Source organism: Meleagris gallopavo, chromosome 1 (genome assembly GCF_000146605.3).
Source record: "Meleagris gallopavo isolate NT-WF06-2002-E0010 breed Aviagen turkey brand Nicholas breeding stock chromosome 1, Turkey_5.1, whole genome shotgun sequence".
Lineage (NCBI taxonomy): Eukaryota > Metazoa > Chordata > Aves > Galliformes > Phasianidae > Meleagris > Meleagris gallopavo.
In genome coordinates, this window is record NC_015011.2 from 163,284,646 (window position 1) to 163,309,771 (window position 25,126).

Consider the following 25,126-nt stretch of genomic DNA (forward strand, 5'->3'; position numbering starts at 1 on the left):
ATGGCAAAGGGCTACAGAAGACTCAGTTGTCAGATGGGAAAAAAGCGAAAGGAAGAACTCAAGGTCAGTCAAGCAAGGGACAAAAAAGGATAAGAAATCAGGCCTCATTACTTATAGCAGTGCCAGAACTATGCCCTTTTTCACACTCCAGAAGATCTCCACACGAACAAAGCAAATTTAGGTGATGTAGCTGTCATGCAGCAAGGGAGATATTATTTCCAAGCACATGTCAGCAAGCGAGGATAAAGCCTAAGGGTGACTTTAAGTCGTTGCTGTCCAGATCTTCAGCAGTGGCCAAGGGACCCTGGAGACGTTGTTGATGCACAGCAGGGCAGAGCAGAGCAGAGCAGGGTGAGAGACATCAGTGAAAATCTCTGCTGGGGCCAGCTCCGCTCTTTGGCATTTATTCGCCAGACGGCTGAGTCAGAGTCTGCAACGATAGCAAATCTTTAGCAGTAAATCAGTGGGCTAACAAGCATTAGGGGCAGAGATTTTAAAGGCAGGAGACACGCTGTGCCTTATATCAAGGTGTTCCTAAAAGGATTTTGTTTCATTTGTTCTTTAAGAAGTAACTAGGTAATGCGCTGTGCAGGCATGAACCTGATCCAAGGGACAAAGCAAGGCAGGCAGAGAGGGAATAGTCTTTCTTGAACAACAGAGCAGAAAAGCAAGGCACAGCTAATTTGCTGAGGAGCTTTGATCCCCAGGCTGAGGAAGGAGAGGTTAGGGAAATGCTCTGATTATGTTGCATGCAATTGAAGTAGCACTGGTGCTGAGTGAGAGATGGGAGTTTCAAGACAACGTGTGCGTAAGAATAGGAATCTAAATGTAAAGCCTCAAAAAAACTATAGTAATAGTAAGATTATCCAACTGAGGTGGATGGAGCACGTTACAAAAAGAGGGCAATTAAGTAATGTGATAACATGAAGGCCAGAAGTTTGAACTCACAAAGTCCTGCTAGCCTTAGGGCAGGAGGAAGCAATCGGGCGAAGTTTGCAAAGCAATTGAAAAATACTGGAAACTGAAGAGGAAATTCATTGCAGTCAGAAATCCACATTTTTATTTTTTTTAATTATTATTTTTTCCCCCTTCCTTCTGGTAACTTAGTTTCCACTTCTCTAAGAAAGAAGTTAACATTCAACTTCACCAGATAAAGCTTCAGCAATCTGCCCTTAAGCATACACAGTGTGAAGAGTGAAGCTGGTTGCTCAGAAATGACAAACGTGTATAGAATCATAGAACAATTAATAGTGGAAAAGACCACAAAGATCACCAACTTCAACCATCAGCCTATCCCCACCATGCCCACTGACCACATCCCTCAGTGCCACATCCACATGTATGGGTCTTGAACACCTCCAGGGATGGTGACTCTACCACCTCCCTGTGCAGCCTGTGCCAGTGCCTCATCACTCTTAGAAAGGAGAAATTTTTCCTAATATCCATTCTAACTCTCCCTCGGTGCAACTTGAATCCATTACCTCTTGCCCCATTACTAGTTAACTGGGAGAATAGGCCCACCCCCACCTCACCACAACCTGCTTTCAAGGTAGTTGTAGAGAGTGCTAAGGTCTTCCCTAATCCCCAAAACAGGTCAAGAGCTTCTGGAAGGAGCTTGGAGTATCCTGCAAGGTGCAAGTGCCTTGGAGGCTTTTTGGAGTGCCTCGGAGGCTGCTGATTCCAAACACTTGGCCTCTGGTAAAAACTGTTCTAAGTGATAAGGCTGAGATTTTTGACAAGAAAAAGACTATGAGAAGGAAATAGTTGCTGATAATAAATGATCCCATGCTCACCATGTTTATTTCCTCTGGCCCCACATGCCATTTGATAGTAGATAAAAGAATGCAGTGTGAGGCCACCAGGGTCACCTTCAGTCCCTGCCCCACTCACAGCCCTTTGGCTGTGTTCTCACTGGATCATCTTGTCATTGCTGTTTGGTTTTGTTGTTTTCTTCTGTTACCCTTCAGCTTATTTCCATTAAGCTCACTGAAATGCTTTCTACCTTCCTTTCATTTTTAACTCATAATAAACGGAAGGCAAAATTTCAGACCTTATATAAGCTTATCTGTGGAAAAAATCCAGTAAAATGCAATCTGATTGTAGGTCTGTAGCCCTTTTTATTGGTTCCAGTTTAATAATTTCAATTTAGCAGGAAAGTCCTTCCTTACGGTCAAGAGAGCATATTTTGAGGTCAGTAATAGCATAAACAGATCACAAAATGAGATCAACCACTTTCAAATAATTGTATTTATTAAATCATTAACACTGGTACAGAAAAGCACCAACAACTGGCACTTCAGGGACAAAAAGAGAGCTGGCAGTAGCAGCCATCAGGCACCACGTGAAAAGACTTTGGAGGGAACCTGGGCACAGTAAGCAGCAGTAATGAGGCAGATACAACTGATGCTTCCAGTGAATTATCTCAGGGAGAGCTGCTGGAAGATTTGCTATGGTCAAGCTACCACCAGGCTCAAGGTGGTAATACTGGTGGTTGTTTTCCATGAATGCATGTGGTATTGCAGGATATTGGAGCAAGCAGTTGTGAAGCACCCATAAACTTAAATGCCTTCTTCTTCACAGTGTATTCAGAGGAAAGTTCAGGAGATGAGCAACCAGTGGGTATTGCTGACCTTTCATGCTGCATCACTAGAGAAAACTCAAGGACGAGACAAAAGGTAAAGGGATTGAGCACCGGAGAACAGGTTGGATTTAGTTCTGCAACATCTACTCACCTACAGGAAAAGGCACTGTAGAAAGCAAAAAGCCGCACAGAGCCAACATTACTTTTATAGTGGGTTAATAATTCACATCCTTAGAACCACTAATTGAAATATGCTAGTGAAAAAACGGTCGCTAGCAGATTTTATACCAAGGATAGGCAAAGCAGGCCTTGACTTCAAGAGATAATGTCAATTTTACTGTCACTTTTTATGAAATGATCTTAAATTAGGTTCAGAAAAATATCTCTGAAAACCCTGTCAAATATTTTGTTTCTTTTTTTTTTTTTATTATTATTATTTTGCAGCTGCATCTTTTAATTTTTATTCTTTTTCCCCTCCTTGTTATGGTGAAAATCTAAACAAATGAGAGGCCAAGCTGCCTATAGTCAAACTCAATGTACATTATTAATGTGATGAAAGACATAGTATGGATGAAAACAAGCACTGGAGAAGGCTGCTGGATGATTTCATTGCAGCCTTTCAGTACCTAAAGGAGCCTACAAACAGGAGGGCAATCAACTCTTTGAAAGGGTAGATAGCAGCAGGACAAGGGGAAATGGTTTGAAGTTGAGGGAGGGGAGATTTAGGTTGGATGTCAGGGGGAAGTTCTTTACTATGAGGGTGGTGAGGTGCTGGCACAGGCTGCCTGGAGAGGTTGTGGATGCCTCACCCATGGAGGTGTGCAAGGCCAGGTTGGATGGGGCCCTGGGCATCCTGCCCTAGTATTAAAGGTGGAGGTTAGCAGCTCTGCATGCAGCAGAGGGGTTGGAGCTTGATGATCCTCAAGATCCCTTCCAACCCAAGCCATTCTATGATTCTGTGACTCTATGGAGCGTGGCTGCACTTCCTTCCCCCAACTTGAAAACTAGATGTTTTCAACTGCATAGCATAAAAAAATGTACATGCTTATAAACATACAGGAAGAACAAAAAACGATCAGGAGTAAAGACTGCCTTCTATTCCAATTGGGTATGTGAGTCATGCTTTCAGACAGCAGTGGGATGTTTAAGGTTTTACAGTGCCCAGTACTGAAATGGGAGCTCCGTTATGAGCCTGATGCCTTTGCACTCTCTGGCACAAAACAACTTGAGGTGAACAAGCCTGTTATTAATGCATTGCTCAAAGGCAATCTGAAAACACAATGGCTGCAACATATGTTTTGGCAGCCTCTGAAGGGGTGCACTGAGAATCCTCCACTGCCAGAGGAAATGGCTATGTAGTTTCTTGGCCCATGCTCTGTTTGAGGGAATTAGTTACACAGACTCTTTTTTCTCATTCCAACATACATAATCAAACTGTGTATCACACTGTGTATGGACTTCTTTTTTTTTTTTTTGTGTGTGTGTGTGTGTGCATGTCTTTCCACAGATTATTTCCTTTCTTTTTCCAGTCTACATAGATTATCTACAGTGTTGGTGAGAGAATTATGCATTACAGTTAACGATGGCAAAGAGGCTGCCCTGGCAGCCCAAGCATTACATTCAAGTTTTGATTCTTGCACAGAGAAGCCACAGGTTCTCTGCTGGTTGCAGAATCAGATGTTCAGAGGGTAGCAGAGATCCTCGCTGGCCAGTAGAGCTTTGCTAACACAGTGTGGTACTTGTGCCTGAGCAGCAAGAAAGCTCTTGTAGCAATCTACATCTGTCAGCCTTCCTCTTCCAAATGTGTGCCCTGCTCACTTTAATTAGTCTTTAACTTAACAGGGTGTTCACTGGCAGGAATGAACTAAGTCAGAGCAGTGGCTGTTGGTGGAATAGTTTCCTGCCCGTATACATGCTCCTGAGTGAAAGCCAGCTTCTGCCAGGAGCTTCCCTTTGGTGCCTGACTGCAGAGTCTTGTCCTAGCTCCAAACCCAAGCATGTTCCCACCTTGTGGAGGCTAAGCACAGCTCCAGCTGAGTCTGGGTGCACCCAGATACAGGCACCACCCAGTTTCTGCAATGCATAGTAACTGGAAGATTGGACAGATTGGGAGTGCAACCCCTCCACATGGGAGGGGGTCTGGAAGTAGGCTATAGGGCAGAAATGGAGCAATAGCTTTCCAGCCATTCCTGAGCATACCTGCCATTAGCAGCAATATTACCAAAATAGAGACTTCTCGCTGTGAGTAAACCCTTTGGTCTCAGATAACTGGGCCTCTGAGATGGCCAGGATGTGTCTGCTCATAGGAAGCTGGCCAGCAAAACTGTGAAATGGAGCCAAAGTGGTGCGAGGCTCCATTTTTCCATCTTGCAAAAACGAGAATTTTCTGCTCTGTTGTCATGCATCTGCAGTACAGAAATTGTGTTATTCTTGTTGTAATTCCATGCACACACTCTGCCTTGCTTATAAACTGAAATACAAGTTGAGATCCACCTGCTTAATATAATTCAGTACTTGCAGTTTTGTGTCATTATAGCTGATTCATTTGATCAGGTGTATGAAAACTGTTTGTCATCTGCTACTTTACCTGACATAGAAGTTTGGGGGATATCTGCATAAAAAGCAATACAGATTTCTATGTTGTTTATCTCATAACACACAGATTACCATGTGATTTATTTTATCTTCTTTGTACACAGCCTTCTTTACTCCCCCAGAGATTTCTCTGCACCAGGAAAATGTAGTGCTCATTGAGACTTTTCATTTTTCTAAAATGTCATCATCCCATGACTTTTTCATGCCAGCCTGGAGAAGGCTGAGCCCATGCAGCTCCCCATAGCCACCACACCCTCACTGATTGCTTTTCTTGCAGTGCAGGCTGAGAACATGATCTATCCCCACTTCTCTGCAGGCTTATTCTTTCCACCAGAGCTTATCGATGGATTGCTGAAAGCAACCTCTTTGGGCCAAAAACACTGTTTATGAGAATCTGCTTTTAAAGCTGGGAGAGAGAGATTGCTTCCTTCCAGCAGGAATCAACAAAAATAATTGTGCACAGCACTACCCCTGGGGAGCATCTATGGAGAAGACAAGATATGTCCGCATCCCTGGGAGCTGAAAAGCATTCCCAGGGCACAGTTTAAGGCTGGTCTTCAATAAGACAGGTTTTCCTCTCAGGAGATACAGCTTAGTACTTAGAAGACATTACTGTGCTCAATTTGCCATTTTGTCCTTTTGCTGTAGAGACTTGACTTGGTCCCTAGGAAATGTTTTCTTTTAAATTCATCTAATGATGTCTATTTCTGACTGCCAAGTCAGGTGCACATCTGCCCTTATCTTCTCTGGGCTTTGAGTAAAGCATATAAGTTTCTGATGGTACAGGACAGCACCAGGCTTTCTGTTCCTCTGGTCTTCTGCTGCTGTGGTTTTCAATCAGCACTGTCAAACTGCATCATTACTCCTTTCTTAAAACTGCTAAGAAGAAACCGTGTGCAGCTGATGATGACATGGCAGTAGGCCATCTGCTCCAGCCCCTCTGCTCTGGCACCAACACCCAGAGCAGGATGCCCAGGGCCACGTCCAGGTGGCTCAGGGAGATCCCCAAGAAGACCCCACAGCCTCTGGGCAGCCTGTGCCAGTGCTCCGTCACTGCACAACACAGAAGTGCCCCTGGAATTCAGAGGGAAACTCCTGTGCTCCGGTTTGTGCCCATGGCCTCTGGTCCTCTCACCAGGCACCACTGACAGAACCTGGATCCTGCCTCTTGGCACTCTCCCTCCAGGTATTTGTAGACATTGGTGAGAGTCCCCCCCGAGCTTCCTCTTCTCCAGCTGAGCATCTCCAGCTCTCTAAGTCTCTCCTCACAGGAGAGGTGCTTCACTACGTCCAAGTCCCTCTTGAACTGGGAGGCACAGAACTGCACCCAGCACTCCAGGTGCAGCCTCACCAGTAATGAACAGAAAGGAAGGATCACCTCCCTTGACCTGCTCCTGATACTTTGCCTAATGCAGCCCAGTCTGAATCTTGCCATCTATTTTCTCAGACACAACATCTGTTTCCATGCAAACAAGAAGAAAATTGGTGATTAATGCACAGCTCCACTCCTCGGCAGCTGGCTCCCAGATCCTCCCCCATGGTTTGAAATGTCTTGGTGGCAAACATAAGGTTCAGATTTTAAATGAGGAATTAATGAAAGTTTGCCTTTCCTTCTTGTTGTCCCTTTAAATTTAGTTTCCATGGAAACGGGTCTGGAGAGGCTGCCTGGAGGGAGCAACCAAGAAGAAATCCTGGCCTCGCTGCTTTCTGTGCTGGTTTACCAGCTGAGCCACTGCAATAGTCAGGCTCTCTCAGACGTGTTCACTGTTGCTTCTTTGTGCTGGAATAAGATCTTCTGCAGCAAGTCATGAGCCCTTTCCTCATGTTGCTTTCACATGGCCCTGTGTCACTTGTAAACCGCACTCCTCTCTGTTAATTGCTGGTCCTAGGGTGGGGATGAGACACAAATGAAACCACCAGTCATGACACTATGCTGTTGATGTCACTCATGCTAGAAAAATTCACTCCACTTCTCTGTTTTATTTTTTTTCAGAGAGGTGGCAGGTGTGATCAGAACATGCAAACAGAGCTGAAAGGTGAAGATAAGTTTGTCACTAATTTGCTGTTTGTCCAAGGGGAAAACAGTGTTGGAGTGCACCTCACTCCTGCCAGAGCCACCTCTGGGTATTTTGCAGCAGGGCAAGGGGTGGGACATACGCTGACAAACGGCCTGAGAGAATTTGGCTGTAGGTGTGGGTGCAGTGTTTCACAGAGTTAAGCTATCAGTGAGGCTGTGGGTCTCTGGGTCTCCATTAGAGAGATTTCACTGGGTCATTCTCAAAGAGACTCGGGGAACAAACTGTACTATGAACTGCACAGAGAAGCAGTGAAACAGCATCCAAAAGCAAACTGACAAGTGATGCTCTTCATCAGTGTAGACACACTCTTTATCCAGAAGAGTATTTAAGTCCAGTACCCCTTCTCAAAGCAGAATTAACTGCACAACAGCCAGAAATTGTTAGCGTTCGAGACTCCACCTCCTCTTTGGGCAACCTTCTTACTCGAAGTAAGAGCCTTTTTCAGAAAGCTAAGCACAATTATTCACTTTTTATCCACAGGGGACATGTGGAACAAATCTCCCTCCTCCCTCGTACATACATATATATGAAGGATATTAGCACATTCCTCACTCCCCTCTCCCCCACTACCCTTGGCTGTGGTGCCCGGTGATGAAGCATTCAGTTTCACACCCAGCTGAGCCTCTGTCCCATGCTTCCCACCCTGCCCTCTCTCTTCTGCTCCCTTCACACTGCCTGGGCTGCTGTGTAGCAGCACACATATATCTGATAACGATCTGCTGATAACAGACTGAAGGAAACGAGGACAACATAATACATTTTTTTCTTTAATGACCCATCTCAACCACTTCACTTTCCCTCTGAACTCCTTCATGCAACTCCTCTCATTGTTTCTTCCAGCATTTCCTCCAAAACCCGAAGCTTCGTGGGTAGATCGGAACTCCGAACTTCACCCCACAACTCTCGACCTAAAATAACGCACCATGCCCGCCATTTTGTGTGCCCATCACACGCCGGGGCGGGGACTCGAACCCGAGGTCGCTCCGCCCTTCCCCTCCGCCCTTCGCGGGCGGAGTAACTTGTCCGCCGCGGGCCACCGTCTGCCGGCTGTGCGCTGCCGTGCGGGTCCGGGTGGGTACAGCGGGAGCAGGAGGAGCTGTCCTGCCCGGCTGCCGCGCCGCCATGAGCGAGAAGGGCGAGCTGGACCTCACCGGGGCTAAGCAGAACACGGGCATGTGGCTGGTGAAGGTGAGTGGCCGCCGGGCCCTTGCTGCGCTGAGCCGGGCCGCGTTTGGCGCCGTGGGCCCAGTAGGGCCTTGTGCGGCTGCGTCCTGAGGCGCTGCCGGTAAGTGCGGCGGGACCGGGGCGAGGGGAGTGAGGAGAGTTATCCCATCCAACCTGGTCTCGAGTGCCTCCAGGGGTGAGGAGAACGCCGCTCTCCTCCTCTTCCTCTTTCAGAGACAGAAAAAACAGGCGTGGTGCGTTAGTGAGAAGGAAGATGTGAGAACACGGCAGTTCCCAAGCACTGGTTCTGAGTGGTGAGAGGTGTAGCACGTACTTGAGCTGCCATGATGCCCAACCATGTCCCTCAGTGCCACATCTGCACATTCCTCAAACACCTCCAGGGTTGGTGACTCCACCTCCCTAGGCAGCAAGTTCCCTAGGCATGCCTCACTGCTGTTTCTGAGAAGAAATTTCCCTAATATCCAACCTGAACCTCCTGTAGAGCAAATTAGGGCCATCACCTCTCATCCTATCTCTGTTACCTGGGAGAAGAGGCCAAACCCCATCTTGCTACAACCTCCTTTCAGGAAATTGTAGATGTTGTAATGGTTTATCCAGAGAATTAGAAATCAAAGGTGACAGAGAAAGCTGCAGAAGTATGATGATACTGAGAGACAAGAAAGTGAAATGACAAATGAAAATCGGAGATGAGAAATGTAAGCTGACATGCATAAGCTATGCTAATTATTCTTACACAGTAGTTGGATCTGTCCTGCATGTTGTTCTTGAGACAGAAGATTGTGATTTTACAGTAGGTGTGGATAGCTCTGTGAAAATGCCACATCAGTAACAGCCAAATAAGCAGATTCAATTTTAGGCATGATTACAAATGGCACAGAGAACAGAAGATGAAATATCATGCCACTGTATGGTCTGTACCTGGCCTTATAATCCCTGCATTGAGAGGGACATAACAGGCCTAGAAGGTCAGAGGTCAGAGAAGAGCTTGAGGAGTTACCAGGGGAGCTCCTCAATATGCTATTACCGTTCAGGCTGAGAACATGATTAATTGTCAGTCCTACGATGTGTAAGAGTAATGAGTAGCTTTGCATAGGGGAAAAAAGTGAACAGGAGAAGGTGAACAAGTAAGAGTCAGTTCTAATGCAGTAATGAGGGGAGTGACAAATTAATTCATCTGGTGGGCATTCAAGCAGACAAAGTAGGCAATGCTTTGCACAATGTGTATTTAAGTTCTGATATATTTTGAAGTAGGAAGTTGTGATTGTCAAACTTTTGCAGAAACTGAAAAATCCATTAGGCAGATCGGTGCAAGAATACTGTGTTGAGATATTAAAAATGAAGATGCTTTCAAGACCACTGAGTAAAAAATCACAGAAACTAGAAGAGTGTGCTGTGGAAATATCTGTTCTTCTGATGTTTTTCTGCTCTTCCATATGTGCCTGCAGTTGATTGCAGCTGGGGAAAGGATTCTGAACTCAGTTGTCTTAGAATCATAGAATGGCCCGGGTTGAAAAGGACCACAATACTGATCTAGTTTCAAGCCCCCTGCTATGTGCAGGGTCGCCAACCACCAGACCAGGCTGCCCAGAGCCACATCCAGCCTGGCCTTGAATGCCTCCAGGGATGGGGCATCCACAGCCTCCTTGGGCAATCTGTTTCCAGTGCGTCACCACCCTCTGAGTGAGAAAATTCCTGTCCTTTAGTCTGATATGGTTTAGTGGTTCTTGATGCAAGACAAGGATGTTCAGGCACATCAGTGCTTGCAACTGACACTGCTCTTACAGCACAGGGTGCTGCCTGCTTTAATGAGAAAACTGAATTAAAGGAATACCTAAATATGGTTCGTGCAGGTATGCATTCATGCACGTGGTCTGAATTAATAATTTGGCTGTCATCTTGGATAAATAAAAAAATATTAGAAAATTGCTAACGTTGGTAAAGCATAGCAAGATGTAAAAGCTACAAAGGGAAGTAATATATAGAGCAAAGTAGAGTCCGTTCAGTATTAGGCATTAGAGTTCTTAATTTCTTTTTCTGTCCGTGGTTTTGTTTTTTAATTTGCTGCATTGGTTTATATTTAAAAAAATGATAGTTTTGAACGTGCAAAAGATGAAATAATATAAAGGAAAACAGAAACATAGACTGAGCTCAGCTTCTTACTTGCTTTCTGATGTACGTACAGCATACAGATAGCTATGTATGTAAAGAGCAAAGTACACACAGAGGAAATGGTCAGTGGTTTATTAGAGGTAGGGGCTGTCTGTGTGTTTTGCTCTAAGAGTAGCTGAGAGATGCATGGAGCAGGGCCCTTGTGCTGGAGCCCCGGTGTCCTTGTGATGTGAACAGCAAGAACAGGACAGCAGTCTTAAGAGGTCTCGAAGTGATGTTTCTTAGTACCTCTGATTCCTTCTCATTCAATTGTATGCTTTATGGAGAAATGAGGATTTGCACCTGTGAGCCCCAGAATAAAGGCCACTTGTCTCAAGAACTGTAAGCAATCTTTCAGAAGGACAGTTCTTCTGTCCACAATACAGTCTTTCTGTGAGACTGCATTTTTTCAAAATCCCGGTTAGGATTCTTAGAAAATTCTTGTTTTTCTGGACAAGCTCTTGTTTTTTGAACATTATTTTGAGATTTTATGCATTGTTCTTACTACATTTTCTGTATGTTAAAGATTCTGAAAGTGGACTAGCTTCTGCTAGTTCAACTTTTAGCATGATAAGATTAGAAGGAACTTTCCAGTTAAGCTTTCTCTACCTAAGTAAGACATTATTTGTCTTTCCTGTGATTGCTTATGCCATTTATCATGGAGCTAGAGATTTTAGCTTGTGGTTTTGAGCATTCCATCTAATTTTAACCGAAGTAACCATGTACAGATAGAAAGAATCCTTTGATCGTTGTTCATCATTACCCTTTTTCCTCTTTCTCGCACAGTAGCCATTGATTCAGATAGGCTGGCAAAAAGATGATTAATTGCATCCTTTGAGACTGTGCAACTGAAAGGAATATGATTGATCTGCAGCTTCTCAGTCTGAATAAATTCCCTGTCTGATCATATTATATAGCAAGTCAGTGATTTCAATGGCATCAGAGTCCTTCAGTCCTTTTCCACTTATACTGAATGCTTGTCTACTCATTACCTGGCAGTATAAATTAGATACTGACGAGGTATGAGCACATCATAATATTTCCATCGAGTCAGCCAGAGCACATGTCAAAGCATTTATCGTGTTGCTAGAAAGAAAATGAGATCTGATTTGGCGTGAAATCTGTTGTAGAAAGTTACCACTTCAAGAACTGAATAAAATATATCTTAATAGGTTGTGTTCATTCACTGCTTTGTCGTGTGCTTGTGATATGATTGACCCAATGCTAGCAGCTAATGGCACCTGGACTGATGCTGTGTTTGGATGGGAAGTTGGAGGACATTGCTGTCTGTCTGTTCTGCAGCTGTCAAGGTGCAGTGAGGCTAAAGGAAAGAGCTGAGCACCAGTTCAAAGATATTTTCTGTGCTTGTTTTGTTAAGGAAGAACAGCTAAATCATAGAATCACCAAGGTTGGAAAAGACCTACAAGATCATCCAGTCCAACCATGCACCCATCACCAATAGTTCTCACTAAACCATGTCCCTCAACACAAAATACAAACGTTCCTTGAACACCTCCAGCGTTGGTGACTCCACCACCTTCCTGGGCAGCCCATTCCAGTGCCTGACCACTCTTTCAGTGAAGAAGTATTTCCTAACGTCCAGCCTAAATCTCCCCTGGCACAGCTTGAAGCCATTCCCTCTGGTCCTATCACCAGTTGCACAAGAGAAGAGGCCGACCCCCAGCTCACTACAACCTCTCTTCAGGCAGTTATAGAGAGCAATAAGGTGTCCCCTGAGCCTCCTCTTCTCCAGACTGAACAATCCCAGCTCCCTCAGCCACTCCTCATAAGACCTGTGCTCCAGACCCCTCAACAGCTTTGTTGCCCTTCTTTGAACCTGCTCCAGGGCCTCAATGTCTTTCTTGCAGTGAGGGGCCCAAAACTAGTCACAGTACTCGAGGTGCAGCCTCACCAGAGCTGAGTACAGGGGGACAATCACTTCCCTGTTCTTTCTGGCAACACTGTTCCTGATGCAAACCAGGATGCCATTGGCCTTCTTGGCCACCTGGGCACACTACTGGCTCATGTTCAGTCGAGCATCAATCAATACCCCCAGGTCCATTTCCTCTACACAGTCTTCCAGCCACTCCGCCCCAAGCCTGTAGTGTTGCCTGGGGTTGTTGTGGCCAAAGTGCAGGACCTGGCATTTGGCCTTGTTGAACCTCATCCCATTGGCTTCAGCCCCGCCTGTCCAGATCCCTCTGTAGGGCCTCACTACCCCCAGGTAGATCGACACTTCCAGCCAACTTGGTGTCATCTGCAAACTTACTGAGGTTACACTCAATGCCCTCATCCAGGTCATCAATAAGGATATTGAAGAGGACAGCTCCAGCACCGACCCCTGGGGAACACAACTTGTGACTGGTCACCAGCTGGATTTAATTCCATTCCCCACCACTCTCTGGGCCCGACCCTCCAGCCAGTTCCTTACCCAGCCAAGAGTGCATCTGTCCAAGCCACGGGCTGCCAGCTTCTATAGGAGAATGCTGTGGGAGACGGTGTCAAAGGCTTTGCTGAAGTCTAGGTGGAGTACATCAACAGCCTTTCCCTCATCCACCACATGGGTCACAAGATATAGAAGAAGATCACGTTGGTCAAGCAGGACCTGCCCTTTGTGAACCCATGCTGGTTAGGCCTAATCCCCCGGAAAGGTTAAATGGAAGGTTATTATTAAATTGATTTGAGCTTTAGAACTTTGCAGATTACTGTTTGTCAGAATAGACAAATTGGAATAAAATCATAGGATCATAGAATGGTTTGGGTTGGAAGGGACCTTTAAGATCATGTAGTTCCAACCCCCTGCTATAGGCAGGGACACCTCCCTCTAGACCAGGTTGCTCAAAGCCCCATCCAGCCTGGCCTTGAATGCTTCCAGGTGGGAGCATCCTCAGTCTCTCTGGGCAACCTGTTCCAGTGTCTCACCACCCTCACAGTAAAGTGAGTCTAAATCTGTCCTCTTCCAGTTTAAAGCCATTTCCTCTCATCCTGTCGCTCCACACTCTTACAAGAAGTCCCTCCCCAGCTTTCCTGTAGGTCCCTTCAGGTACTGGAAGACCGCTGTAAGATCTCCTTGGAGCCTTCTCTTCTCCGGGCTGAAGAACCCCAGCACTCTCAGCCTGTCCTCATAGGGGAGGTGCTCCAGCCCCCTGATCATCTTCGTGGCCCTCTTCCAACAGCTCTATACCCTTCTTGTATTTGGGGCCTCAGAACTGGATGCAGTACTCCAGGTGGGGTCTCACGAGAGCAGAGTAGAGGGGCAGAATCACCTCCCTTTCCCTGCTGGTCACCCTTCTCTTGATGCAACCCACGATATGGTTGGCCTTCTGGACTGCAAGCACAAATTGTTGGCTCACATTCATTCTTTCATCTGTTGACTCTCACAAATCCTTCTCTAGCCCAGCTTCCTCAGCTCTGGAGTAAAACTTGGCTTACTTTTATTCTCTGCAGGACAAAATCAGAGTACAAAGTGTCAATTTGCTGCTTGAAACTAAATATCACAAATAGAATGTGGTAGTTTCTCAGTGTCTGCATCTCGCAACATTTCCCTACATGGGCACAGATACTTTCAGTAGCTGTGGACTGTGTCAGCTGGAATTAACTTTAGTGTGCCAATAAAATGAACTAAAGCATTCCCGCAAAAATAAAGAGTGTAGATTTGTCCAGATTTGTTTTAAGTATGTGAAGAAGAAAGGTACATAATTGCTATATTGAAATACTTCTTTAGTGAATGGTACTGGTGCAGAGCAATGATTTTTCCTGTAACAGTTCACCAAGCTTCAGGTTTTTGAGGTAATGTTCTTGCAGTGACTGCTACGTCTGTATTAAAGAGAAGGAGTTCGTAGGAAGAAGAAACTTCAGTTAGAATGCTTTCAGCTATTTCCTTTTGAAAACAATCCATGATTCCCATATCACTTGAACCACCTTACAGATAGTTGCAAATTGTCGGGTATGAGATTGTCCTCGTTGCCACAGGTGTGTGTTCCATCTTTTGATGTGTTACTTCTATATCTAATAGCTCGTGTGTGTAGAGAGTAAATTGTTCCACCTCACATTTATTATACTGACATGTTATGTTCAGTCTGTATTAAAAGCCATCATTGGAAAGACAGCCATAATTGCTGAATGGTGGGGAAAAAAAAACCTACGTGATTGCACTGTGCTAAAAAAGCTTTGGCTGACTTGTGGCAAGGAAAGATAGGCATGAGCTGGGGGACTAGTGCTGTTCCCATTGCCCTGGGGCTGAATGCAGTAGTGCTGCTCTCTGGGACAAGTCTGTGACACTTTCTGAAGTCCTCTGGAAATATGCCTTCATACCACCACTCTGTTTTAGAACTGTTTGCCAGCTAAACAGGTAGCACAGGCTATTGACACAAGCACTTAACATTTTGATTTCACAGAAAAAAATGTGACTCATCTTCTTTAAGCTTGTCTGGTCTTTAAGAAGTAATAACCCTGGGTAACCCTGCTGAACACTGGCCACATTTTTCTGGCCTTGTTATCTCCAGAAAAATGAAGTGCTGTTGCAGGTGCACCTGCCCTCCAGGATGTGTTTGGAAGCCTTGAGTGTGTGTGTGCAGCATGGCAGCTGTAGCCAGGTGTGAGGCTGGCCATGGAAGTACTGGGTGTTGGAGCCAGGGTTCCTGGCAGCAATGAGCTGATCTGTTGTGGCCAGAGAGCAGAGGGGCAGGTCATGATTTCAGCTCATGCTGTGTTAGTAGGAAAAGAAGAGAGCCACCTTTCATCTTGTTGGTTTGCCGCTTGTGCTGTGTCCAAGATTCAAGACAGTTCAAAGCTAATCCCTCTTTTGGGACAAACATACTCTACACTGGCCTTATTTTAATGCTTTCTTATTCTTTTTTTCCTCTCCCAGTGGAATAAATTGTCTACTGTGTGCATTTCAAACTATGTTCTGAAGTGGTCAGTGTGAGAACATTTAAAGTTTGTTCACGTACACAATTTATACAGAATTTTAAAATCTGCTTTTTGAAATCTGTTGTCTTTTAGGTCCCCAAATACTTGTCTCAGCAGTGGAGTAAAGCCTCAGGAAGAGGTGAAGTGGGAAAACTGAGGATTGCCAAGTAAGCCTTTACTGTACCTTCATTGTTTCCAGTTCTTAGCCATTGTACTTAGAAGAAGTTACCTGCAGTAAAATGGATAATGTTGCACCTCTTATGTTATATAACTTTGTTTTTCACAAACACTGTGTGCATATTTCTCAATAAACTAAAAAAAAACACTTGTATATTGATTATACATAAATACATAAAATTATACTGGGGAATGGCTGTAACCCATAACGTGGTGATTGATTTCTTAAACCCAAGAAATATGCACATCTAACTGGAAAATCTCCTTTAACTTACTGATGTGCTATTTTGCTGCTTCTGTTCTCACCTGCTGAATTTTCCCATTGATTTTTGGGCATCAGCATCCAAAAGCAATTGAGCAGCTCAGGAATCAAAATGAGTAACAAAGCTAGAATCTGAATTTGCTTTTTCATTGGGGAAGCAAAGCTTGTGGAAGTAGAAACTAAAACATGAAATATTTTCTTTTGCAGAAATCAAGGAAGAACAGAAGTAAGTAACTATTAAATCCAAAGGCTCTGGATGTGTTATATTTTGAACTCTAAAAACTGCTCATAACTTGATGTTTTCTAATAACATATTTTTCATTAAACCTGTGATAAAGCATTGCATCACACAGCTGAGAGTAGAGAATTCTGTTTATACCTCTGCACATACGTTTATTGCGGGATTTCCCTTTCAGGGGAGAGTCAGGTTGGGTATTAGGAAAAAGTTCTTCACTGGAGGGCAGTGGGCATGCAACAGGCTGCCCAGGGCAGTGGTCATGAGGCTGAGCTGTCAAAGTTCAAGAAACGTTTGAACAGTGCTCTCTGACATAGGGTTTGATTTTGAATGGACCTTAGTGAAGCCAGGAGTTGGGCTCACTCTGATCCATGCTGGGTCCCTTCCAGCCTGAGATATATTCTGTGATTCTATGACTTTTGTAAAATCTCTTCGTTCCTGAAGTTTGCTTAGAATCATAGAACTGGAAGAAGCTCTGGCCCAACCTATGACAGGGAAGCAAGCTGTGTTCACCGCTTGAGAACTTGTCCAAATTATAGAATAAGTGGAGAGATTACTGGAGGTCTGCATGTTTTGCTGGACTTTTCTAGGCTGGAATATGGGCCATGCTTCCTGATTTTTGTGAGCCCCTCGCCCAAGCCTTGATGTTGATGAGAGTCATGGAGTGCATAGAGCCCAGCAGTGAGGAACCCCATGAAAACAGCTGGCTTTGCAGGGACGCTGGAGCTGTGTGGCAAAGTGAGGCTGAGCAAGATGTGCAGGAAAAGTATGTAATACTGATCTGAACAATCCTTCGTCAGGTTTCTTGCCATGTCCCACAGCTAGGGATTCTGCTTACCCAGTCACTCCAGTACCTCCTCAGAATCTTTATTGGGCATGTGATGTAAATACAGCAAAGGAGCTGTATTTGAACTTCTAATCTACATGCAGCTCAGATTTCCCAGGCTAATAACACTTGCTGTGTACATTAGCACTTTCTTGGGGAATAAACTGGCTGTGTGAAACATTTTAAAGCGCTCATACTATGTGATATCTGAAAAGCTATTTGCCTTAGATTTTAGTAAGTGAAATGAAAATATTCTTTGACTGAAAGAAGTCATAAAGTCATTAAAAGATGAGTAGATTTTACTAAATACATGAAAACTTGGAATACCTTATTTCAGTGGGAGATTCATGTATTAAGAGTCTTGTCTCACTCTATGTTTTTGAAATAGAAATGCTGTATGCTGCTTGTCTTTCTTCTCTTTGTATCTCCCCGTAAGTCTTGAAACTGTGTAACTGAGTCTGTTTAGTAACACTTTGATAATTGTGACTGCTAGGTGTCATTTACTTTGAATGAAGAGCTTGCAAGCATCAGTGATATTGGAGGAAAACCCGCTTCTGTCAGCGCACCAAGGGAGCATCCATTTCTTTTGCAAAGTGTGGGAGGACAGACCTTAACAGTGTTCACAGAAAGTTCAACAGGTAAATTAGAATTACTGTTAGTTGTTACAGTTCTAGTATGCATGATTTCAATGATCTGGATGCTGTAAAGACCAGAAGACTGAGAAGTAAGCTCTAAGCGTTATTTTGTGGTTTTCTGCTTATGTATCATCATTGTGGTTTTTTTTTGTTTTTGTGTTATCTTGTACATTTCAACTGTGGGTCTGCTAAAACAAACAGAGAGCATACAGCACAGTATATTGTCATTCTCTTTTAGACTTTTAACTGGAAAAGTGCTTTTGTGTTCCCACGTGCTTTTGGGAAGACCAAGGTCTCAACTGTGGATTTAGTTTCATAAAAATGATGACTGCTCCTCAGTCCAGTTGACCAGGTTCATTTTAGCAATAAACACATCTGTTTACTACATTTTCTGCATATAAAACTGTTTTTTAAGTGTATTAAAGCTTGACAAGGTCATAATACTGAACACTGCAGCAGTAAGGTTGCTTTTTTTTTTCTTGCTGAATACCAGTTGCCTGGCCTACCTTAAGTACGGCTCAGGAACTATCTATGTAATTGATTTGGATGTTCAAGGTAATACATCCTAAATTCCATGTTAGGTTTAAGCTGCACGGTGGTGTTATAGTGTATGGCATGCTCAGCAGACTGCCTTGCTTATAAGTCTAATACGCTGTAAGGTTTTCCACTGAAGTTACGTAGTCGTGTTCTGGGTGTTGGAGAAAGAAGGAGTCATAACAGAAGGAGCCCAGAGAGGTTGTGGATGCTCTGTCCCTAGGGGTGTTCAAGACCAGGTTGGATGGGGCCCTGGGCAGCCTGATCTAGTGCCAGATCTGGAGGTTGGCTGCACTGCCTGTGGCAGAGGGGTTGGAACTTGATAATCCTTGGTCCCTTACAACCCAAAGCATTCTATGATTCTGTAATTTCCATTTTGTCAGCTGTAATACAAAGTCCTCAAACCTTTAGGTATTAAGATACTGTCCTGCTTTTATTTATTTAATTGATTAAAAAAATAGCATTTCTTAGCAACTACAAAGTGTTATTCAAGGACCATAAATCTATTAAGAAGAATAATATTAATTAGGAGTAAAGAGTGTTTATTGGAATGGCAAATGTTTGGATTGAAGCACTGAATAAGCATAGAACCTGTCAACACTGTTTTTGCTTGGGTATAGCAAGCATGGCATGCAATTAGTGTAAAATATCTAAACAGTTTTAATTTGTGTTAAAGCTGGTATTGGCAATACAATCAAAAATAAGTGTCAATGTACTTTTTTGCTTTACTTTTTTGATTGTTTAAAAATAAAAGAATATGACAAATATATCCAAAATTCCATCCTGTTTGCTTACCAACACCATCTTCCTGCACCCACTCTTGTGTTGGAATGCGTATTTCCAATATGTTTTGAGCTCCATGGACAATTTCAGTACTTTGAAAACTTAAGTGTCTGAAGAGTGTAGCCTAACTAGATGAGATGCTGCTGCCCTCTCTGAGTCCAAATGGAAAAGATCCTTTAATGTTGTGTCAGCCGTGGAAAAAGGCTCCAACAACTCTTTAAACACCAGTCAATCCATGGTAAGAAGCAGTTGGAGGAAATTGAAATGCATAAATTCTTATGCTCACAGACCAATGTTTGTTTTCAAATTATAATTAATATATTTTGTGCAAATTGTTGGTGATTATTCTGCTTTGTCTTCTACTAAGTACACTATATTACAGATTTGATATGTTAATTTGAAACATGGTCCAGTGATTAAGCTGGTGTAGAACTGCTATGCCAGTGGCATTTCTAATGTTGCATCTGTAAGGATATATCTGAGGAATAATGTGAACAAAATATGGACCAAAAAGTGCTTTCTGCACTGTTGCTCTCAGTCAGTACCTTTCCTGAGGACTGAACTTAATCTAAAACAGAGAAAATTGCGTATAACAGTTGGATTTCCTTTATATTTCCTTTCCAGATCGTTTATGTCTGCTGTCCTCTAATCCTGTGATCCCCATTATGTTGTGACCATCTTCACCAAAGAGTGGTTGGTCGCTGGCACAGGTTCCCCAAGGCAGTGGTCATGTCCCCAAAGATGCCAGAGTTAAGGAAGCATTTGGATAACACTTTCAGGCTATGATTTGGATTTTGGGTAGTCCTGTGTGGACCCAGAGGTTGGTCTCAGTCTTTGTGTGTCCTTTCCAGCTCAGGATGTTCTCTGACCTTTTTAATTCAGAAAATGAATGAGGGTTGACAGAACTGCATCTCAAATCCTTTGTAATCAGAGAGGATGCTGTTGGGAGTTTACCCAGCTGGCCAAGCAAACTCAGCACTTCACATTGAATCTCTGCATCTCTGGTTGTCCCATGTTAGGTAATGGACAGAAATAGGTTCTTTTGACGTTCCCTTTGTTACGTCCAGAGTCTAATGAAGTGCAGTTTCTTGATCTTCTACTGCATGTACTAGATCTGAGCTAATACTTCACTGATGACTGCAGAGGGATCCGGAGCACAGTTGTCTCTTGCTGTCTAGGCTGATTTCAGTATTATTTTAGCATTAAATATGAACTACATTCTGTTCCATAAACATCACCATATGTACATCAACAGTTGCTATGCAACAATGCTATTTGTGCTTCCAGTCATTTTATCTTATCTTTGTCATCAGCTATCATAGTTGTAATTTTTTTGAGCGGGAGGAAAGGAGAGAGTTTTGTTCAATACAGCACATTGAAATATATGCAAAATGAATTTTTCTATGTGTGTATAGCTAAGAACTATCTAAGGGCAAATGATAGACTTGGTATGGGGTATATTGGATTAAAAGTATCCTTCTAATCTTCCTACTGGCATAAGGAAGAGCTATAATTTGACAGCTTCTGTCTTGATTGAAGAAATGAGAACATGCTTTTGTTAAATGTTTAACATTAAACTTTTCTGATTGTGATTGTAATTCCCTTAACTACTTTAATTTCCTCTTGCTTAATTTTTCTGCCAGCAGGTAGTTAAGACTTTATTAATATAAATAAAAAATGCAGCTATGTTACAGATGATGAGAAAAGTTTCTTACTGAGATGGTTATTGGAAAAATGTACTACTAATGTGACTTGGAAAAACACAGACCTTGGCAGACAATTGCAATCCTAACTGTAAAGGACTGATGGACAGATAGAAAGATTTTAGACTGTAGGGTAAAATACAGCATAAGGTAATTCTGTAAAGTTGGATGTGATTACTCTTTTTCTTGAAAATTTGCATATTTATTCACAATCCCCTCTTCGTAAGTGAGATTTCCTTCACGTTTCATTTAGTGACCATTTAATTCCTTCATTCTTGTCCCATCTTACTGATGTTTGAGTAAAATGTGCTTAGAGAATTGCGTTGGCAGAATGACTGCTGAACCTTTGCTTCCTCCTGAGAAGCATCCACGCATGGATTGTTTCACTGTTCACAGAAGAAGCTCTTACCAAGATGTTCTTACCCAATTTTCTGCATCTTCTTTCAGAATCTCATTTCATGAAATGGAACTTCTTGTTTTTATACATTCATTCAGTAATACCAATAACTCTGCCTACGTATCAACTCCTTTATTTCCACTGCCCTCCAATGTTCATCCCTTGTCTATTTTACTTAAACACAACTTCTAATGTGAATGTCCCTTTTTTTTGTGCTGGTACATGAATCATGCCTATTGTTTAACTTACAGTGTGCCTGATTGTATTCCAGTGAAAATGATTGTTCAGAGCTTGAATTTTGAAATAGCAGCTATACCTAGCCATTTGAAGAAATCTGAAGGGAAGAAATGACATCTTTCCAAGATATTTTCTTTCAATAAAGAAAGCAGTTATTGCTATAATGACATTTAATTGTTTCCACAGCTCTCCGAATCTTGTTGTCTTGGGATACAACTTCCAATCTTACTACGTGTTTGACATCTCAAATTTCTCATCAAACTGTTATTTGGAAAATAAATGTCCCCATTGTTTTGCATTTTGGCTCTGCCTGGTCAGGAGTTTTGGTGTATGCCTGTGTACTTCAGCATATTTTTCCAGTTGCATCTATTTCTTTGAGCTGTCACTTAACATTCTGGTATCCAAAATGCTTTGTGGTCTTAATTAATACTTCCTTGTTCCTTTATTTCTTTCAATCTTCTGTAGGCTGACTTTAGAGTATTCAGGTAACAGCAGGAGAGGAACCCTATTGACATCCTTAGGATCAAAACAAACAATCCACAGCTGCCTTTCAGGTCTCTGGCACTTATGTAAATTTCCAAATATTTGTAAGGATCATAGAGAAGATGCAACCCATTATCAGAGAAGCAGAATATGTGACTCGAGTTTGTCATGTAATTACATTCGGCAGCATTTTGATGGGTCAAGATTTCATATGTGTTATTGTGACATGCAGTCCACCAAAAAAAAAGCGTTTGCTTATGGCATCTTTCTTTTCCATCTCTAAAAGATGGAAATGGTATTTACTTACCAGCTTCTTCCGAGCACTGTGAGGATTAACAAATTACTGTAAAGAGAGTTCAGCTGGTTGTTAGGGTAAGCTAATTTACTTTTCATTTTTATTATTAAAATTACAGAGTCTTAATTCCCATGCAAACATAAAAAAAATGTTTTGAGGATATAATGCTCGAAATATGTGGAGTATTACCGTGGACTCAATATGATGAGAGTAGAGTTGGCATTCTGCCTACTTCAATGACAGTCTCTATGATGGGGGAAAAAGTCCAGTCCCAGGTTTCTATATGGGAATCTTGTATGTTACAGAGGAGGCTGAACAACTGCAATCTACACAGACAAGGCATATTGAATAGGCATAGTAGAACTGCCTTTACCACCTTCACAATGTTTTCATATTCAGAAGACTTCAAAAGCAGAGATGTAATCCGATCATACCAAAAGACATTTTCTTATATTCAGGAAAAGTACTATTTTTTTGCAAGACTTGAATTTTATGTTTTTAATCTCTGTTAAAGGCAGATTCCTCTGCTATATACAGGTGAACACACTCACTCCACCTGTGGAAGAAGTATCTCTGATTCAAATAGCTGTATATCACAGAATCATAGAATGGCCTGGGTTGAAAAGGACCACAATGATCATCTAGTTTCAACCCCCCTACTGTGTGCAGGGTTGCCAACCACCAGACCAGGCTGCCCAGAGCCACATCCAGCCTGGCCTTGAATGCCTTCTGGGATGGGGCATCCACAACCTCCTTGGGCAACCTGTTCCAGTGTGTCACCACCCTCTATGTGAAAAACTTCCTTCTAATATCTAACCTAAACCTCCCCTGTCTCAGTTTAAGACCATTCCTCCTTGTCCTATCACTATCCACCCTTGTAAACAGCCATTCCCCCTCCTGTTTCTACACAAGTAGCCACAATGAGGTCTCGCTGGAGCCTTCTCTTCTCCAGGCTAAACAAGCCCAGTTCCCTCAGCCTTTCCTCATAGGAGAGGTGCTCCAGCCCTCTGATCATCTTAGAGGCCCTCCTCTGGGCCCACCCCAAGAGCTCCACATCCTTCCTGTACTGGGGGCCCCAAGTCTGGACGCAGTGCTGCAGATGGGCCTCGCAAGAGCCGAGTAGAGGGGGACAATCACCACCCTCTCCCTGCTGGTCACCCCTTTTTTAATGCAACCCAGAACACAGTTGGCCTTCTGGGCTGCAAGTGCACACTGCTGGCTCATGTCCAGCTTCTCGTCCACCAGGACCCCCAAGTCCTTCTCTGCAGGGCGGCTCAAGGAGTTCTTCACCCAGGCTGTATAAACACCTGGGATTGCCCCGGCCCAAGTGCAACACCCTGCACTTGTCCTTGCTGAACCTCATTAGGTTTTCATGGGCCCACTTCTCCAGCCTGTCCAGGTCCCCGTGGTTGGTTTCTCCTCCCTTCAGTGTATCGACTGCACCATTTAGCTTGGTGTCATCGGATCCTACTATTTGCATTGATCCTCGGGCAGTCAGCCTTTTCACTGAGAAAATAGGAACCTCAGCCATGTTAACCAGTAAGAACCAGTGGCAGGAAGAAGGTTTTTGTAATATAGGTCCTATTTTTCAGTTTGTTAATACCCAGCTTGCAAATGACAGAAATGATCAAACTAGCAATTGAAAACTTTCATCTCCAAGTTACAGCGGTAATTCCTTCTTGCTTATATTTAAAGTGTCCTTAATGATAGCTGTTACATGTCTTGTTATATGAGTTAGAAGCTAAATATGAGAGTATTGTACACTTTTTAACTGTATTTCAGATGAGTTAAAACATTTTTTATATCCCCTACATTAGGAGAGATGTAAAACAAACAAATAAAGGAGGTGCAGTCAAACTTCAGGTTGAGAAATTCATGTAGGGATTTACTTTCATAGGGCTTTCTATGTGTTAAATCTCGGTTTACCAAAATCATCTGGCCACTATCTCTTGAAAGGCTGGATTGGAAGTTAATGCAGAAAGCTGTTTCTGATTTGCACTCTGCCATTCACCTAGGTGATGATTTCTTTTTGCTATCCACAGCATGTGTCATTTTTTCCGTTTTCTTTCATGCATACTTTGATTCTCCATGGATCAGTACACATTCCTGATTTATCTGAAACTTATATTTTTACCTAGGGAGTTGGGCTATACCATCATCTGAGGGCCAGCAATGAAAAGTTGGAAAGGCTGAAAAAATAAGTTATTGTGTTATCTAGAATGTTGCAGGAAAGCTAGAGAGGAGGTTGTTCATGTTCGTTATGTACCTACTGCTAATTAAGAGTATGCCTTTGAAGAGCTTTGAATTTATTTATTTATTAATATACAAAACCAATATTCATTTATTTACAGAGACTGGTGAGATAAATGGATATTGTTTCTCTCTTAGGCGTAATCGTACCACTGGATTTCTATAACTGTGTAACTTCATTTATGCAGATTTCAGTGAGAGGTGTAATGGAGTTATCTCATTTAAGTTACAAGTTTGTGCACTAAAAGAGACTTTTTGTTGCTCCATGTGACAAATTTTTCTTCAAAAAGTAAATTTATAAACATAATCTTCAAAACTGTGATTTTATCATAATTTATCCTTCTTTACTTTGCAGCCTACTTTGTAGTTGTCAATAGAGAAATGTTACATTTCCTATTTTGTTCTTTTGTGTTATTTTCCAGAGAACCAATCAGAAGAAAAATCTGAAAGTAGCAGCTATGGTGAGTGTGGACACTTTCTTTGAAACACTTCAGTAATGACTTAAAACTGAGCCTTTTCGGTTTTACTTTTCAATAAATTGGTAGCTAAAAGAAAAAGAAAGGTCTGTTATATTTCTAGGGCAGCATATCATAAACTTCTGCAATCAGAAGCTTAAATTATTAACATTTTTAAATAAACGGAAAAAAATTATGGAGGAGAGCATTAAAAATGTAATGTTTTATGGAACGTTATTTTAGATTTATATTTGGTATTTCTTATCTATTTTTTTTTTAGGTCTTTTAACTTGGCTCTTTTCATCCCAGTTGGAAAATTTGTAGATTTCCAAATCTTGTGTTATTTGATTTTAATT

General features: G+C 42.7%; 1 protein-coding gene across 1 annotated transcript; it reads left to right on the plus strand.

The window, feature by feature from the left end:
• LOC100544327 lies at window positions 1–24,882 on the plus strand. Its single transcript, XM_010728865.3, has 9 exons — window positions 1–63; window positions 2,581–2,675; window positions 3,641–3,689; window positions 7,170–7,362; window positions 8,174–8,442; window positions 15,592–15,665; window positions 16,145–16,163; window positions 17,492–17,636; window positions 24,738–24,882. Exons 1-9 carry the CDS (start codon window positions 1–3, stop codon window positions 24,797–24,799), a joined length of 969 nt encoding a protein of 322 aa, XP_010727167.3. The 3' UTR covers window positions 24,800–24,882.
• Window positions 24,883–25,126: the final 244 nt, after the last annotated feature.